An 18,037-nucleotide genomic window follows, 5' to 3' on the forward strand; every position below is an offset into this window, starting at 1 on the left:
CAAGAGAAAAGCAACCGCTCCCCAGTGTGGGTCACGGTGTGTGTGTGTGAGCATGCCTGGGCCCCACTGAAATTCTACAGGAAGACGAAGCATGAAAGACAGAGCAACAGGACGCCTCACATCGACAGTGGAACCCGGACGCAGTAGGACTGGTAACTCGGCTGGGGGGGGGGCGGGGGGCGGGGGCGGTGACGGCGCTGAGTGAGTGGAGAGTGGCAGTTGGCAGTCCGTGGGTTTGGCAAAGCATTAGTACCGTCTTTGGAGTTCAAGTTCATGGATACGTGATCTGTGTAGCGTAATTAACAATGATTATTATTAACACATCAATATTCTACAGCGGCTAAAGAGCCGCGGAGCCCGAGGGAGACCACTCCCCTCCCCCGGCCTCACTCCCTTATGAAGCAGAGGGCTCGGCTAGATGGGTCAAAGGTCAGCCCACCCCCCCACCCCCCGCACGGGGCGTTCTACTGGGGTAACTTCCTAACTTGCTGAGGTCTCAGTCCTTACCTTGCCGATCCTCCCACTTGTCTTGAGGGAGAATCTTCTAAAATCAAACCCTGAACCTCTGTACTTGACCTACCCACTGGCTTCGCCATTTGGACAAAAATCAAACAGTTATTGACAAGTTAGCCACAGGTTAGTAACAGTCTGATTCAATTAAAATTAGTTGTTTAAGTCAGGCACAGAATCTCAGTGGAGGCTCGGGGCGAGCTTTTGGGGAGGGCACGAAGGTGACGGAGGTGACACCGTCGGAATACACCAGGAGGCCTCTGCTGCCCCACCCTCCCCGGGGAAATCCACTCCTAGGTGCTCCCCAGGGTTGTAGCGTGGCAGCAAAGGGGCTCTTTGGAGGTTGGGACTGGTGTGCGTGGCCAGAACGGGCAGCAGAGGGCGGGTGTGCCTGCTCCCCCCCAGCTACACTGGTGGGACCACACACACTGGAAACAGTGTACCCCGCACTTGTAGGGCCGAGGTCGGAAACCTCATCCGGGGCACTGGCTGCGGCTCTGGCGCCTGCTTCCCCGAGCTCCAAGTGTTACTCCTTTTGGTCTTCCTTTGCTGGTGGGTCCCTGTCGAGGCTGCTGAGTCACCCACTTAGGGTGAATTTGAGCCAGTACTTAGAGGACAGCAACAGTGACATGGGCGCGGCTAACATCTAATCACCTCCCCCTGGGGGTCGGTGCACCTGGGGAAGCCTTCTGCAAGAATCACAGCTTTGGTCCCCCTTTGGGTTCCCAGGTCATAGCACCAGTGATTCCGGAAACAGGAATGTGGGTCACTAAGGGGAGGATGAGACGTGTGCCCTGGGGACCCAGGTCTCACTGAACAGCGGATGCGGCAGCCCTTCTGCAGGACTCTTTGGGTATTAAACCAGGGCCAGGCATGGGGACACTGAGCTCCACAGCTGGGCCCTGAGAGCACGTGTCACAGGTCCCGGGGACGCCCTGCCTCCGGGGAGACCCGCTCGGGTAGCTGGGCCTCAGCTTCCTTCCCACGCCCCGCCCCCCGCCGCCCCCCACCATCCACCTCCCAAACCCTCATTCCGGCTCCACCGCCCCGTTTAGGGCTTCTCAGCACAGAGAAAACCTGCGGGAGTTGATGTTCATCTTGGTGACCCCAATGAGCTTGAGTGGCGCGGAGAGACTGAAGGAGGAGGCGAGCGGGGCGTCGCAGAAGAGGTCGGACAGCTCGTCCCGCTCCTCCAGCTCGTAGGTGGCGTCGTTGAGCATCCGCCGGTGGAGGTCGCAGGTCTGCTCGATCTTCAGCTTGTGGATGTCACTGCGCAGGCGCATGAGCTGCCGGGCCAGCTGCTGGTCCTGAAGCCGCATCTCCGTCTGCAAGGGAAGATGGGGGAGGCATCAGCGCCGAGCTGGGCCGGGGAGAGGGGTGGGGGGTCGGTGCTTCAGCTCCATAGTCCCGGACGGGCCCAGGCCCGTTAACAGGAGACCTAATGAAGGGCTTGCATCACCATTTGGGGTCCACCTAGAGAGAGTAGCCCGTTCCCAGCTCAGGGAGGTGAAAAGACACACAGAGTGAGGTGACAAATAAGGATGTGCTTGCCAAACAATCCTTTGTGCTAAGCTAGATACTGTGTCAAAATCCTTCTGGAAGACATGCGTGTCAGTCCTGGCTTAAAGGTATTTCCAGCTGTCTCTCTGTTTACAGATATATATATATATAAATGGAGTAAGGGTATAAAGAACTGCACGGGGGCTTCCCTGGTGGCGCAGTGGTTGAGAGTCCGCCTGCCGATGCAGGGGACACGGGTTCGTGTCCTAGTCTGGGAAGATCCCACATGCCACGGTGCGGCTGGGCCCGTGAGCCATGGCCGCTGGGCCTGCGTGTCTGGAGCCTGTGCTCCGCAACGGGAGAGGCCACAACAGTGAGAGGCCCGCGTACATCAAAAAAAAAAAAAAAGAATTGCACGGGAATGATAAACACCAAATTCAGGCGTCATTTCTGTAGCGCAGTGGTTATCACGTTTGTCCAGATTCAGGAGCACGGTTGCCTTTGGGCAGGAAGCAGTGACTGAACTTGGGGAAGGTATTCAGGGGCTTCAACTCTATTGATGATGTTTTGTATCTTATGCTGGGTGGTGGGTATGCCGTCACATTGTTTTTTAAACATTTAAGAATGTCTGCATTCTTAAGAATGTCTGTCTTAAATGCATTTTAAACATTTAAGAATTCGGCCTTGGAACCAAGTGCATTTCGGGGTAGAAAAATTAGCGACTTCACCAGTAAGCATTTCATTGCTCTGTTTTCTCTCTTCCATGTTTTGATGTACTTCTACAGATCTCTCTTATACAGAGTTTATAGGTGAGAAAAACCAAGATAGAAAGACTTGCCCGGGGATCAGCAAAGTGTTTAATGGAAAACGGGGTTAAAATTCATAGCGTCCTGTTCATTAGTTTACTTCTCAATCCTTGGGCATCACAACCCAAATGGATTGCCAATCAGAAATTGTATTGATCTAGAATAGTGCCAAATCAACGCTGGCGGGCTCACCAGAGGGCAGCTGGTCATTCATTCACTTATTTGGAGCCTCCAGCCATGCCTAGAACTGGGCTAGGTGCTGCCTAAGCCCTTCTGTAGGAGATGGGGGTCCAATTTGTCTGAAAGCCAGTGCCGGCTCACACCACTGCTTTATTTAATATGGTCTTCTGTGAGTTTGCCTTGAACCACTTCTCTTTGGGGTATCCTGTAATTTGAAGATGGTTCTCTTTGAAAGCTAGGAACCCTATGGCTCGGATCTGAACCAAGGCATTGGCCTCAGGGATTGCATCTTCAATCTGAAAAGATCCTTTTAAGTTGGAGAATTTCAGTTTTGAGCAGGTGTCTGGAAGCACCTGTGAGATGTGGTCAGCAGGGAGGCCTGGTGGGGGGAAGGGGCCATTTTTCTATGGCCAGTAGGTCTGGTCCAAGGTCAGAGAACAATTTAGTGTTGAAAACCCATCAGAGTCAGCTGAAAGGTGTGTGGGGGGGTGGTTTGATAGTAAGGCATCTGTCTGTCCTTGGGCTGGACAAAGGCCACCTCGGTGGAGACACCTCACACGCCCATTGAGCTTGGAGGCGTTCGCCTCTGCATGAGGGGAAGGAAACGGCTTCCTGTGGGGAAGGTGATGCATGTCCCTCCACTTGTTGGAGCCCAACACCAGAAGAGGCTGATCATTCTGTTTCCTCACTAAGCTTGGTCCTGAGGGCCCACCACAGCGTGAGCAGCCCACCCTAGGACTGGCTTGCAAGACGTATTTCGTTATGACTCATGAATGTAAATCCACGTTGCACCTGATGCTCAAAGACACAGTGTTTGTTCCAGGGCTACAAGGAAAAGCAGCAGCGTTGGCCCCCTTCCCACCTACTCTGTGGGCCACACAGGAATTTTCCAAGGGGGACTCCACACTTAAACCCTAAACTGAGTACCCGCTTAAGAGGTAACTCCACTGTAGTCAAGCCAAATCCATATAGAAATGAGTTTTCTCAGCCCCCGAAGAAACCTAAGCAAAACGTACAGGGCTAAGAGGCTTTTTTCCCCCCAGGATTTTTTCAATTGTGTCAAAGTACACAGAACATAAAATTTTACCCTCTTAACCATTTTGAAGCGTACAGTTTAGTGGCATTAAGTACTTTTCCATTGCTGTGCAGCTGTCACCACCAACCATCTGCAGAACTCTTTTCATCTTGCAAAATTGGAGCTCTGTCTCCATTAAATAATAACTCCCCATTTTCCCTCCCCCCAGCCCCTGGCAATCACTATTCTACTTTCTGTCTCTGTGAATTTGACTATCCAATTACCTTGTGTAAGTGGAATCAGTACAGTATTTACCGTTTTGTGACTGCCATATTTCTCTCAGCATAATGGCCTCAAGGTTCATCCACGTTGTAGCACATGTTGGAATTTCCTTTCTAAGCCTGAATTACATTCCACGGAACGTATACATCGCCTTTGGCTTATCCTTTCATCCATGGATGGATGTCTGGTCTGCTTCCACCTCTTGGCTCTCGTGAATAATGCTGCTATGAGCACAGGTGCACAGTACGTGTTCAAGTCCCTGCTTTCACTTCTTTTGGAAGTATACCCAGAAGTGGAATTGCTGGATCCTATGCTAATACTATGTTGAATTTTTTGAGGACCCGCCATACTGTTCTCTGCACCATTTTACTGCAGCCAGTAAATATTTTTATTCCAGCCAGTCCAGAGGCAGGAGTCAGCCCCTCTTTTAATTCTCCAGGAAATCACTAGTGATCCATGGGACTCGGATAAAGAGACATCACTCGGATAAAGAGACACCACCTACACACTTAGATTCTTCTGTCCTGAGTTTCCCGACCGCCACCCTCCCTGATGCCCCCTTTCTAGCCCCTCCCCACTCTCAGAGCCTCACCGCCCCTCACGCCTCCTTATCCCTTCAAGCAAAACCCAAGAAATCTCCCTCTTCCTCTTGCAGAGCAGCTTGATGACCACCTTTAGTTACTTCTTCCTTCCCTTGGGGTTTCACCTTCCACCTTAGAAACAACCAGCCTCTCCTAAGAGCCATTCTTATCTGACTCAGAGAATCAAACACGTTGGCTACAGCCAAGCTATTGCAACAGGGCCACGGGTCAGCTGCCACCCCCGTGGTGTGTGTACTTTCTCACCCCGTGGCAACACACCCTTTCACCAAATACTATACCGCAATTAGAGGATTGCTGGAGTTACAGGCAGCGCCTCTGAGAATCCTACAAGTAACTTTACCCTGCAGAGGCAACAGGCCACCCTGGGAGGGGGGATTGAAATCGGCATATCCCACAGCTGAGCCTTTGCCAGGGAGAGCATTAAACTCATGTTGATAGCTGAGTCACCAGGGCCAGGTTTTAGGGCCAGCATCTAAGTCTTTTTAATAAAGGCTCAAAACTTTATTGGGCCCTGCCCAATTTCAACATTCTGCACCTAGGCCTGGAGAGAAAGGTCCTACATGGTGAAGTTCTTACTTTTCTTTGGCCAATATTGTTGTTTATATGGTGCATTACTTATGATCTATTTGCTTCTTACAGCTCTTGGAATGGACAGTATCCAGGCAGACAGGAAAACAAAAATCCCAAGGTGATCAAGGGCATTTTGTTCAATCCCGATTTCTGAGGCTGGAATCTAAGCTATCCCAGCCCAACAGCCACAATGAGCCTCTGATCGATGCTGAAGAGAAACTGGGTATAAAATCCAGGCCGTTTTCTCGGAACATGCTCCCTTCTCTGTGAGACTTCATCTTGAACCATGGAAAGAGTTTTCATAACCTGTCTCATGACTTAGCTCAACTAAACGTCCAGTTATTGTTTTAATCAGCATTGTGTAGAAATAGAAGCCTGGATAAACCATGATTCGTTATTTGATCTTGGGTTTGGCCTCTGAGAAAGAGCCAGAGACGTGCTGTGAGGAAAGACCGTGAGGGTTGTCACTGAGGTGTGCTGCTGGATGACAACCTCAGATGCTGGGAAAATTTAATTTTTTTTTTCAAATACGTCCTAGAAACCAAACTGGGTTTGTGAATTGATTTCCAGGGGATGCCGTTGACTCAGGCAGAGGCTGGAACATGTTTTTCAGCCTCCGCTTGCTCTGCAGCCCCAATCTTGGCGCTGGGGCAGGGACAGGCTGAATCTGGGTTCTCCTGATGCCTCTGGAGCCATTGTCTGCCGGGAGGGAAAGTCGGAGCAGAGCCCCAGAGCCAGGACAGAGAGCAGGGGGTGCTTCAGGCCCCAGCAGGGACTCTCCGTCGCCAATGGCAAGAGTCAAGCTCTACATACTATATGATAAAGTCTTCGGTTTGCAAACTTGGAAGGTCCTAGGCCAAGCTGCCGCCTGCACAGGTGAGGCTGACCTTTGGGAAGGACAGGGTGGTGCCTTCTGAAGGCCCCCAGGGCTGCCCCCAGAGGCTCTGGGTTCTAGTCTGCTTTGGTCTGAATCTTTGTGTCCCCCTCAAATTCATATGTTGAAACCCTAAAGCCCAATGTGTTGGTATTAGGAGGTGGGCCTTTGGGAGGTGATGCGGTCATGTGGGTAGAGCCCTCATGATAGGATTAGTATTCTTATAAAGAGACCCCAGGGGGCTTCCCTGGTGGCGCAGTGGTTGAGAGTCCGCCTGCCGATGCAGGGGACACGGGTTCGTGCCCCGGTCCGGGAAGATCCCACATGCCGCGGAGTGGCTGGGCCCGTGAGCCACGGCCACTGAGCCTGCGCGTCCGGAGCCTGTGCTCCGCAACAGGAGAGGCTGCAACAGTGAGAGGCCCGCATACCGCATTAAAAAAAAAAAAAAAAAAAAGAGACCCCCAGAGAGTCCCCTCGTCCCTTTCCATCATGTGAGGACCCAGCGAGAAGTCTTTAACTCGGAAGACGACCCTCCCCTGACCATGCTGGGACCCTGACCCCAGACTTCTAGCCTCCGGAGCTGTGATAATTGAATGTCAGTCGTTTATCAGCCACCCCGTTGGAGATGGTTTGCTGCAGCGGCCTGAATGGATGAAGACAGTCCCAGTCCAGCCTATAAGGAGATGAGTGGCCCGGGGCAGGAGATGCGACCCCTTTGTGGAAAGAGGATGCTCGTCACCTCCCCCCACCTCATAAGGTTGCATCCTGGACATGAGGGAGCCCTAGAAGCCGTACACCCAAGAAAGGAATTTGTGAGGGGAGAGACGGGAAAGACAGGCCCAGATGAGCACACCCACATTCACTTGTCAGCCTGCACCTCAGCTTCCTTTCGCGCCTCCCTGCCCCCCTCCCACTCTCTGCACTCAGCCCTGCAGTCAAGAGGCCAGCAGCCAGGTTTCTCCCCTTCTTCAAACCTTTCAAAGGTACAACCGGCCCTCCTGGCTCCCTTGCTCTCTCCAGCCTTGAACTCCCATTCTGAGCCCCTGGCGCCTTGTGGCAGCCACGCTGGGTCTGTGTCCCCTCCCCCAGAACCACTCCTTCCCACGCCATCATCCACGTGCCCAGCTCAGCCCTTGCCCCCCAACCCTGCAGGCTGGGTGACACCCCAACCATAGGTACCTCTTACGGCAACACCTACACACAGCATTGCCTGTCTCCTCACCAGACAGTAAAACACGCAGGAGAGATCAGGCCTGGTGCTCAAAAGGCATGGCTGAGGTGGAAACACAAGTTGGAATAAAGTAATATATTTTTTAAGTAAAAAAAAAAAAAAAGGCATTGATCGAATGAATGAATTCAATTCTCCTAGAGCCAGGTCTTGATTTGACACAGGTGGGACAATCCTAGGACACCATCCCTGCCTTTCCCACCCAGGCTGCCCTCCAGGCCTGGGGAGAGGCCTCGAGTAGAATGAACAGAGCATCGGCTTGTGGGTCCAAAGTCCTTCACCACCACTCACTGGAGGTGCCCCTCTGGGCAAGTTGCTCAAGCTGCCTGAGCCTCAATTTCCTCATCTGTGAAATGGGTGCAATAATAATGCCTGCCTGTTCTGAGAATTAAGTAAATAAAACATATATAAGACCCTTGGTCCAGGACACGGGGTTCCACAAATATCAGTTCCACTTTATCCATTCTTCATAGAGCTAAGCCGTCAGTTATTTTTTCTTATTTCCCATACGACATTCTTATCTCTCCTACTAGGTTTAGGAGTTCTGGAGGACAGTGTGATTCTCCTTTGTTCCCCAACTGCCTGGAGCAGAACTAGTCACCAACCCATGCTTCCCACACACTTTGGGGGTGATTGCTCACACCCGACACCTGTGTCGCCCTTCCCATTGTTATCAATACCAAGTACGGCTGGCTGGGCTGATAGGGCAGTACTGGCATCTCGTCACCAAGTGGTCTGTCCAGAGTCACAGAGCCAGGAACACCGAAGCACCTCAGCATTCGCCGTGGAGGCATCTCCCAGGCAGGGGTGTCCTCAGCTTGGACATGATGGGTTCAGGCCCGCAGGGTGGGCTGGGGACTTCCCCAACTTCCCTGCCACTGCCCTGGACAGCAAGTGGGGGCCTTGCTGGGCAACAGCTAGCCCCGGGATGGTGACCCCCTGTGCCAGGCTGCTGGAGTGGGGCCCACAGCACAGCTATTCCCCCTGAGCCCCAAGCAAGACTGCAGGGAGGGCTGGCCCCCCCGCCTCTCCTGCTAGGGTGTCTCTAGGTGAGAGAGTAGACAGAGACGAGACCGCCCCCCCCCCGCACTTCCTGCTCTGCCATGAGCTCCTTGGGTTGCCTTCTGAACTTCCACCTGCAGGGAGCGCCCACCAGCACAGGCAGGAGTAGCGCTTCATTAAGGGATTGCGTGGAGATCAGCTCTAGCCAGGGCCATTGTCAAATGTGACGGAACAGGGCTGAGGTGCCTGGCATCCTTAGGGAGCCCCCAGAAGACCCCTGGAGCACCTGTGTGGGGACTTCTAGACTTTTCTTGGGTTCTGGGCTCCCCGGCTTGGAAACGGATGGGCTGGGAGTTTCACGTCTGACACCAAGTGAGCCCAGGAACCCTCACTGCCCAAGAGTCAGGAAGCGAGCCCTGTGGAACTAGGTCTCCTATGAGTGATTAAGGTGCCCCTGCACCTGCAGTTTCTATATATAGATTCCCACCTGTGCTTTCCAAAGGAAGTGAAGCAAATCTGTTCTCTGCAAGTGTGAGCAAGGCCATTAGCTCTCCTAAGTCATTTCACGCTCCGTTACCCTGGAACCTGCCTCCTTAGAGGGAATAATGGTTTGGGCTTCACCCCGGGAGGGGCCTCACAGCAGCCTCAGTGCTGGGCTGGACTCAGAGCCCATCTCAGGAGGGTGTCTGCTGTGCCCGTGGGGCGTCCGTGACCTGGCTCCCCTTCACGTGCCAGAGTTAGGGGGTGAGTCCGAGCACACCCTGGGTGCTCAGGAAAACTCGGGGACTGCTGAACGCCATGCAGTGTGTCCAGCACCGACATGGGGCCGCCGGCCGGAGCGTGGGAGAGGCTAGAGAGGGCAGGGGGAGCCCCCGAGCAGCAGCTGCTAGTGGACACTCGCAGGACCTCGCCACCCATCTCCGTCTCTGGCTGAAAAATGAAGGCTCACCAGCCCTTGGGTTCCTTCCTGCTCGAGCACCGATGGCTCCTTCCATAGTTGTAACCAGCACTGCGCGAAGCAGTTGCTCTGGGAGGAGGAGGCGTTGTCCTCCTCAGTCCCTGTGCCGGGGCAGGGGTGGGGCTCCCGGCCTGCGGGGAGCCACGTGGGAGGTAGAGAAGCCAGGGCCGCCTGCCACCCGGGCCCCTCCCTGGCTCCTGGGCACCTTGGGGCCTGGCCTGGCCCTGCCAGCGGTCGGGAGCGGTGCCCCCCGAGTGCCAGACCCTCGGTGCAGCTCTGGAAACCATCTCCCTGCTGCCGAGGGCTTAGCCACCTGGAGGGAGCCTGGGTGGCCTTTCCCTGGCTTTTGTCAGCTTGCTGGCTGAGTCTGGCTCACGCCTGAGCCTGGGGACGCGGCCAACACCTCGGGGCAGTGCCGGCTTTTCAGCCCCTGGAGGAGCCCCGGGGCAAGGGTGGGTCCAGAGCCTGTAAAATAACACACCCCTCAGAAACGGACAGTCCAGCCCAGGGGCACCTCGGCCGTGAACAGTCCCGAGACCCTGTGTGCCACCCTCTGTGTCAGGATAACGAGTGTCCTTCTCAGAGGCAGGAGAGCGCCTGAAAGAGTGCAGAATCGGGAAGCATTGGAGAACGACAGCCCAGAGTTCCAGGAGTTGAGACAGCGAGTTGACTGCTCAACTCATGAACTACGTCTGAGGTGTTGACGGCCCAAAGCCTCGTGAAGCACGATGCGCCTTCACCTCTTCTGACCTCGGGAGCCCCTGGCTGGGCCGCAGGGGTTCTGAGGCCGGCAGATCTGGGCTCCAATCCCTGCTCTGCTGGTTGACCACAGGCGAGTCACTTTACCTCAGTTTCCTCACCCATAAAATGGGGGTGGTGTTAGTGCCACCATAGAAGAGGCACATGGATGTGCGTGCATAGTGCCTGCCCACCTCGGGAGCCCAGCAGGTGCCCTCTGCCCTCTGTGCCCGCCTCGCTGTCCCGTCACAACCCCCTGCCGGGTAGGATGTATAATCTCCGCTTTACAATGACAAAACCGAGGGCCAGGCTAACGGGGTTTCCTAAACTCACACAGCCAGGATGAGGCAGAACTTGACTGGACGTCTAATCTAGTTACAAACTGCATGCTTTGCTGACTCCACCTGTGACCAGTTACGGGCCCTGTCACATTAGAATCACCTGCAGGCACATGTGAAGTCCCAGCCTTACGGCATCTGCATTTCCACAGAGGGCTGGGAGCCTGATCCAGCAGTTACTACACACTAGCCTGGAGGGTAGTTACCACAGCTGGGAGGGTGCCCCTCCGAGGAGCTGGGTTTTAATTATCACAGGACAATGGGAATGGGAATAAGGAGAAGGCTAATGTCAAGCCTTGGAGACGTGGATCTGGTTGCTAAGGAAGTTAGGGATGTGTACTTCCTTTGGTTAATTTCAAAGTCCACCGTACCTGGCCCTCGGTGATAGCTCCACATGGGCCTCACACCCCAAAGCATTTGGGGACTACATTTACTGTTCCTCTAGCATAGCTCTTGTCTCACGGTGTCACTGTTTACATGTTTGTCTCATCCACAAAGGGGGGGCCCCATAAAGACAAGGGCCCTGTCCCCACCGGCACCAGCACCTAAGCCCAGGCATTTGGTCAACACAGCTCGTACTGAACGAACAAGTTGGATCGAAGGACGCCCGCCTGCCTCTTACAGCCCCAGGACCACCTGGCGCTGTTCTGGTTAAGTGCGGCCATCAGGCCTCTAGCCCTGCCCTCTCCCATCCTCTTCTCTGCATTGCGAGGTGGCCAAGAGATGGAAAGCAGGCAGGATCTCCTGATTTGGAGCCACGTTCATCCCACCGGTCAACAGTTCCCACCTAGTGCCGAGTGGGGGATGTCTAGCAATGGCAGATCCCTTTTTTTATCTTTTTCTCGGAGATCCGATGCCTTATTTAACCTGGAAGCTATGAGGGGAGGCATGTGTGCCAATTACACTGGCAAGAAGAGGACCTTAGTTCTTTCCCGTCTTTTGTCTTTTACTTTTATAATCTTTTTTTTCTCCCTAATCATATATATTTCTATTTTAGAAATTTCAGAAACTACAGAAAAGTCCAAAGGATAATATCAGCTCCCAGAAATAAAGGTCATTGATGTTTTGGAGTATTTCCTTTGTAGGCCCCTTTGTTTAGCAATTCCTTAGTAACTGCTAAAGGGCGGTATCTGGCCAGATTAACGAGATAGGCTTCCCCCGGCAGGAGTGGATGGGTGGAAAGCCCCTGCTATGCAGAGGAGACCTAGCCTCGGGCAAAGTGACACCTGGGCTAGAAACTCTTGTGCATCAAACCCCAGCTCAGCCAGCAGCCCCCTGGGTAGCTCTGAGCAAGGTATTATCCTCATTATGGACCGGGCATGGCTGCCCCCATCCCTGCCATAGGGTTGTTATGAGGCGTTGCTAATAACTCTCTGTGACCCCTTACACATGTCCCGTTCTAAAATCAAGGCCTGATTTTTTTTTTTTCAGCCGCGCCACGATCTTAGATCCCCGACCAGGGATTGAACTTGCGCCCCCTGCATTGGAGGGTAGGAGTCTTAACCACTGGACTACCAGGGAAGTCCCCCCATCCTGAAATCAGCAGAGTTTCAAATGGGCTTTTTGACAACTCGTGGGCCCACTGACTTGAACATCTGATGTGAGCACCTGTACCCAGTACAAAGGAAAGAGACCTGGGTCCAGAGCCAGGAGATGCAGGCCTGTGTCTTGGCTCAGCCACACCCTTACATGTGACCTTGGGCAAGTCACTTAACCTCTCTGACTCTCAGGCTCATCATCTTTCTGAGCCTCAGTTTTCTCATCTGTAAAATGGGAATAGAAAATACCTCCAAGCCGTTTCACTCAGATACTGTATGTAAACATGCCTTGAGGACCATAAAATGCTCCCCCAGGTGGGCGGGGTTAACGTGGCTATCACCCTCACGCCTCTCACCTCCATCCCCATCAGAAGATGCTCAGTGAGCTCGAACTGTCATTCGGCCGCTATCATTCAGCAGCAGTGGATAACACTGGCCTCAGAGGGCTGTGCCTGGACACACCAGTCACGTGCTTGTCAAGCGGGCGGCACAGGCAAGAGAGGGTTAACCCGGAGAGGCCAGCTGGGTCCAGGGCTACGGGCCTCCTGCCATGGCAGGCCTTAGAATAATTAAAACTTGTCAGATTTCCTTTCCCTTTTTCTAACAACCATAAACACCTTTTTGGCGGGGGGCTCTGTCTGTGGGGATCAAACACCTGCATGAGGCTAAAAGAAAAATACCTGTTGACGCCAGGGATTCTCGCCGCAAAGACAACACCTTAGGAAGCTGGAATGTTTTGTTTTGGTTTTAGTTTTGGCACCGCACAGGCCAAGTAGACGATTTCTCCCTTTTCTTTATCCTTCATGTTGGCAAGGGGAGCGTTTTAGCAGGACTAAAGAGAGAGGCAGAAGGGAGTGTCCCTCTTTCTCTTGGGCTGCAAGCTCTGGGGCCAAACGCAATCAGAGGTTTGTGACGTGTTCTGAATTTCAGGCTCAGCTAGAGGGCTGAGACGCACAGCTTCAGGGCCACATCCTTTCTAGCTCACCCCTTCCTGAAGCATTGCCCCAGCCCCACTCCAGGCCACTTGGACCTAGTGAGGCCACCCTGAAGGTGGAAAGCTGGAGGCTGTGGCCTCGGGCAGCGGGAGCAGCCTGGATCAAGCAGAGCTGCAGAGGGCCACTTCGGTAGGCTCTGAGTCGGTCTCCCCAGTAAACGATGCTGGGTCTCAGCCTGGGGAGTCAGGTGGCCCGAAGCTGCCGGGCACAGAGGCGGCAGCCCTGCCTGCCGTGGCCGGATGGTGACACCTTTCCTGAATACACAGGGAGCTGAAGGTCAAGCCTTCCGAGGAGCAGTGCCAACAGGGCTTAAGGATTGCCACCCTCCTTGTACCCCCAACATGTTACTCTGAAGGAAAACCCTCTATGTGCAGGTCCCTGGGGGTGTCAGGAGCGACTGCACTTTCCCTGCAGTGAAAGCTGAGAGGAAGGGTGGACCCTGAGGGAGCTGCTAGGACCCTCTCTGGCCTTGGAAATAAGCCGAGATTCAGGCAGTCGCTCTCTGCCTTTGAGCTAACCTCCTAGGAGATAGGGTTGGACCGCCCATCCTTCCAGACCCGACATCGCCTGCCTCTAGGAGGGTCAGCGTTGTCAACAAGAACCTCGCTGGTTTCATCAACTGCTCCGGTATAAGCCCTTGATGGTCAGAGACCCGTTCAGGGCACAAACCCACGACTGACCCCGAACTCCCAGCCAGTTGAGTACGGCATCATGTGGGGCAAACAGCTACACAGTTGACTGAATTACAGATGTTTCACGTTTCCTTGGCCACACCAAGAGAAAAGACAAATTTGCACACGGGTCTGATAAATTGGTAGAGAGAGCCTGCCCCAGTATAGAGAAAACTTGACTCTGGGCTTAAAATAAAACAAAGGTTATTTGAAACCACTTTTGAAATCACTATTTTTAAAAAACAGGTTAATTTGTAATGACACCTTCAGTGAGTTAACAGATGATGAATTAGGGAAAACAATGACGTGAAGTTTAATGTTTCGACTGAGAGTCAAAACAGGAGCGTGGGCGTGTTGATCAAATGTTCGACTCTGTTTTCAAGTCAGTCAAAGGATTTTATAGGTCGCCTTTGTTACTGTTTAATCTCAGAAGCGGCGGGACTGCACATTTCAGTTGGCCTGCCTGCTGGTCTGCATTTGGGCTGCTCTGACCTCAGACTTAAAGTCTTCTGAACTAATTCAGCTCTTGGACCATTCGGTGTGGGACGACGTGGCTTCATCCCCGGAGCCCACTGGCTGAGCCCAAGCCCAGAGGACAGTTACAGCAGGGACAGGGTTTAGGGCACAGGCTTGGGGACCCTTGGGGGTTCCCTCTGAGGACCCTTCTTGGTTCTCTGACCCCAGTCTTGCCTGCCTTTCAGTCCTTGATTCTCAAAGTGTGGTCCGTGGACCAGCAGTACAGCAAGCACTACCTTGGCGCTTGTTGGAAATTTGGAATCATGGACCCCATCCCAGACCTGTAAGATCAGAATCTTCATTTTAACAAGATCAGAATCTTCCCATTAGAGTTGGAGAGTCTTTGCTCTGAGAGTTTCTCTACCTGCAGCTGGAGGAGGCCTGCCCGATGGGGCCCTGTGGGAGGGACACCTCTCACCCCCTGCCTTTCTCCCCAAAGCTGTACTCTCACTGGTGAAGGCTGAGTTCACCAGTTATTAGTCATATAATTCCAGGCAGGTCGTCTGACTCTACGAGCCTCAGTTTACTCATCTGTATAATGGAGACATAACAGCAATTGCACAGGTCTGCTGTAGGAACAAAAGAGACCACAGCGTGAGGGCTGGACTCTCAATTTTGTTTCTCCCTCTGCCTCACCTATCGACTGCCAACATCTTTGTGAAGTCATGGCACAAAATCAACTGCCTTTGGAAGACACTATGTAGTACAGTGGCTAAGAAGAGCCTGGGCGAGGCAACCAGACAGGCCACTGGTCAAATTTCTACCCTCTCACTTATTGCTACATTCCCCTCTGAGCCTCAGTTTCCTCTTCTGTAAAATGGGGCAACAGGAAGGTGATGTGACACTCAGAAGAGCTAAGTCATGCATGTGAAACACCTGGCACACGGTAGTCACTCAGTTGGTAACAAATCTTGATATTATTATTATTATTATGCTTATTACCCACCTTTGGCAGCACAGAGAAGTGGCATGGAAAGGGGGAAAATACGCAAACATGAAGCATTATTAATAATGCCGATGTTCACTGTACTTATTTACAACAGCCTTAGGCAGCCACGTTAGTCCTGACGATTAACGCTCCTCTCCCTGCCTGTGGAGTATGACTCCATACGTCACCCCTGGGTGCCCTTGGCCTGGTCCACCTTCCTCCCCTCAGCCAGTGCACTCCGGCCGGGGTACTTCACGCTGCTTGGCTTCAATGGGCTTGGCAAGAAAAATGAGCAGGGCCTGTAGGTCTATGGCAGTGGTTCTCAACCCAGGCTGCACTTTGAGAATAGCTTGAAAAACTACTGAGGCCCGGGGCCCACCCCCAGATGTTGGTTTGACTGGTCTGGGGTGTGGTCTAGGATTTGGGGGTTTCAAGGCTTCCCAGGTAAGTGTAACATACAGCCAGGGTTGAGGGGCGGCTCTCCTCCGGTGCACGTGGGGGACAACTTGAGAGAATGCCCTACTGGTTCACATCCAGGAAACTCCTTCTCTGATTTCCACCCCCGACGGGGACCCGTGCGGGATGCTAACCTACTTAGAAGCAAAAGCCTCCACTCCCAGAAGCCATCAAACCTCAAATGAACCCAATGCCAACTAATTGAATCCTTGACTGATGGGACTATTTTTTTGTTCCTCTTTATGAAAACAAATCAAAGCAGTGCAGCCTCAAGGATTTAAAGAGCAGCTTCGTGGCCCTCCGTCCTCGCCTCTTACACGCCCCGAGAGCACCCAGTGGCTCTGGGGAGTCTGGAGACGCAGCGCGAATCCCCAGCGGCCGCGTCTTCTCTGCAAGCAACTAACACTCCAGTTACCAGTGGAGACGTGTTTTGAGAAACAGTCTCAACATCAAAGATTAAAACCGAAAAAGATGTCTGATTAATCAGATACTTGAGTCCTTGAGCCCTCCTGGCCCCAGTTCTTTACCTTAACTCACAAGGAATTCCAGGCCCCAAAGGGGATTTATTTTTCAGGATTCTGCCCAGCAAACCAGGCAGGCCTCTTCCTACCCTGCGGGACCAGGAGCTACTGGAGGCTCTGGAAGGCGGTTGGCCCTCGGTTGCTGGCTCACCTGTGGCCAGAGTGGCCCGGCTGGGCAGCTGTGACCTGGGCCGCAGGTGACGGGCTGGGTGGGGCAGGAGTTGAAAGCACACGATTAGCGTCACACCTGGCTCTGCTGAGACACCACCATGCCCAGGACCAGTGATTCTCCCCTGGGCGACGGACGCACAGCTCTGCACGCCAACCCCCTTCTCATGTGCTGAGCGACGCCCCTGATGGGAGCCTGCCGTGCCCGTGGGCAGAAAAAAGGTCGAGCTGCTGGCCCCGGCTCCCAACGCACGCCCAATGCTCACACTTATTCCACCTGGATGCCCTCCCAGCTGTAACGTCTGGGCAGTTTCCTACTCAGCCTCTGAGCCTCAGCCCAAAGCCTTCACCCCCGCCAGGCCTGATGAGCCACGCTGCCCCCGGGCAGCTCCCTGTACACCCGTCAGTGTGGGCAGAGCGCTGCTGGGCTGAGCCCGAGCTGCTTACAGCAGCGCCCGCGCTGCCCTGTGCTTGCCTCACGCGGCCCCGCTGCCCAGAACGGCGCTGTGGGGCAGGGGGTGGCTGCTGAATGAAGGGCCCCAGGAGCGGCCAGCAGCTTGGGCAGGTGGCAGGGTGACAGGGACTCAGAGAGGAAGAGGGGCAGTCACAGTCCAGGAAGGAGTGTATGGGACTCTGATGCCAGGAGTGGCGCTGGGGACACCTTCAAAACACAGGCTCAGGGGGACTGCCCCGGCAGTCCAGTGGTTAAGACTCCACACTTCCAATGCAGGGAGTGAGGCTTCCATCCCTGGTCGGGGTACTAAGATCCCACATGCTGCAACGCGTGGCCAACAAACTAAAAATGAAAAACACGGGCTCAGGCTCTCCACAAGGACCTGTGGTTGGGGGCTGATGGGCACATGGACCACATACACCCACACAGTAATGAGGCCCAGCCTTGACTAAACAGGAAAATGTGCCGTTGGGAGGGGCAGAGATGGGGGAGAGACAGAGAGACAGAGGGCTGGAGACAGAGACAGAGAGAGAATGGCATCTTTTCTGGGGCTTCCTGGAGGGACAGCCACTTACTCACCAGTTCCTTCCTGAGCCAGGCTATAGCTTCATCGATGCTCTCGAAGCCCTCCAGCCTGCCAGCGCACGGGGCCCCATCATCCTGGCTGGCCATCCCATGAGGTTGAGGATGCCGCCTGGGCGCTCCTGGGGGGCCTGGGGGCCCCTCTTCCACACAGGCCCGCTGCCCGGCCACCGGCCTCGGGAAGGGCCACGTCTGCTCCTCCAGCCTGGCCTGCCATTCCAGGTAGGAGGGCCTGCGGGTCTCCAGCCTCAGTTTCTCCGTGAGGGCCTTCAGGCTCCGGAGGTGGTCATCGGGAGGCGGGGCTGCGCCTGCCGGCCCTTCTTCCCCACTGACTGCGTCTTCTCCTCGGCTCTGGGGCACAGACATTCTAGAACCTGCCTGGGCAGCCAGACATGGGAGGTGGTGGAGGGCACCGTGGGAGTCTTGGTGGGTGGCAAGGTCGGGTCCTGCTCTGGAAGGGTCTCACCCAGCTGGGGCCGAGGGTCTCGAGGGCATCGCTAGGACGGGCGCAGCTCCCGGAGTCCAGAGGGAGGACGGCGAAGCTGCAGTGTCCACCGGAGCAGCTGCAGACAATCTGGGTTTAAGATGCCGTGGGCGCCATGCTT

The 18,037-nt window shown here is 54.2% G+C and overlaps 1 protein-coding gene across 1 annotated transcript; it reads right to left on the reverse strand.

Moving 5' to 3' along the window:
• Positions 1 to 1,571: 1,571 nt before the first annotated feature.
• On the reverse strand, positions 1,572 to 18,033 carry FAM167A (family with sequence similarity 167 member A; the record flags this gene model as incomplete). The annotated part of the gene is made up of 2 exons (XM_082657503.1): positions 17,430 to 18,033; positions 1,572 to 1,835 (listed from the first exon to the last, which is right to left on the reverse strand). The coding sequence occupies exons 1-2, from the start codon at positions 17,796 to 17,798 to the stop codon at positions 1,572 to 1,574; spliced, it is 633 nt and encodes a 210-aa protein (XP_082513629.1). The 5' UTR covers positions 17,799 to 18,033.
• Between the last annotated feature and the right edge of the window lie 4 nt (positions 18,034 to 18,037).

The sequence above is a fragment of the Grampus griseus genome (assembly GCF_964374135.1).
Source record: "Grampus griseus genome assembly, chromosome: 6".
Lineage (NCBI taxonomy): Eukaryota > Metazoa > Chordata > Mammalia > Artiodactyla > Delphinidae > Grampus > Grampus griseus.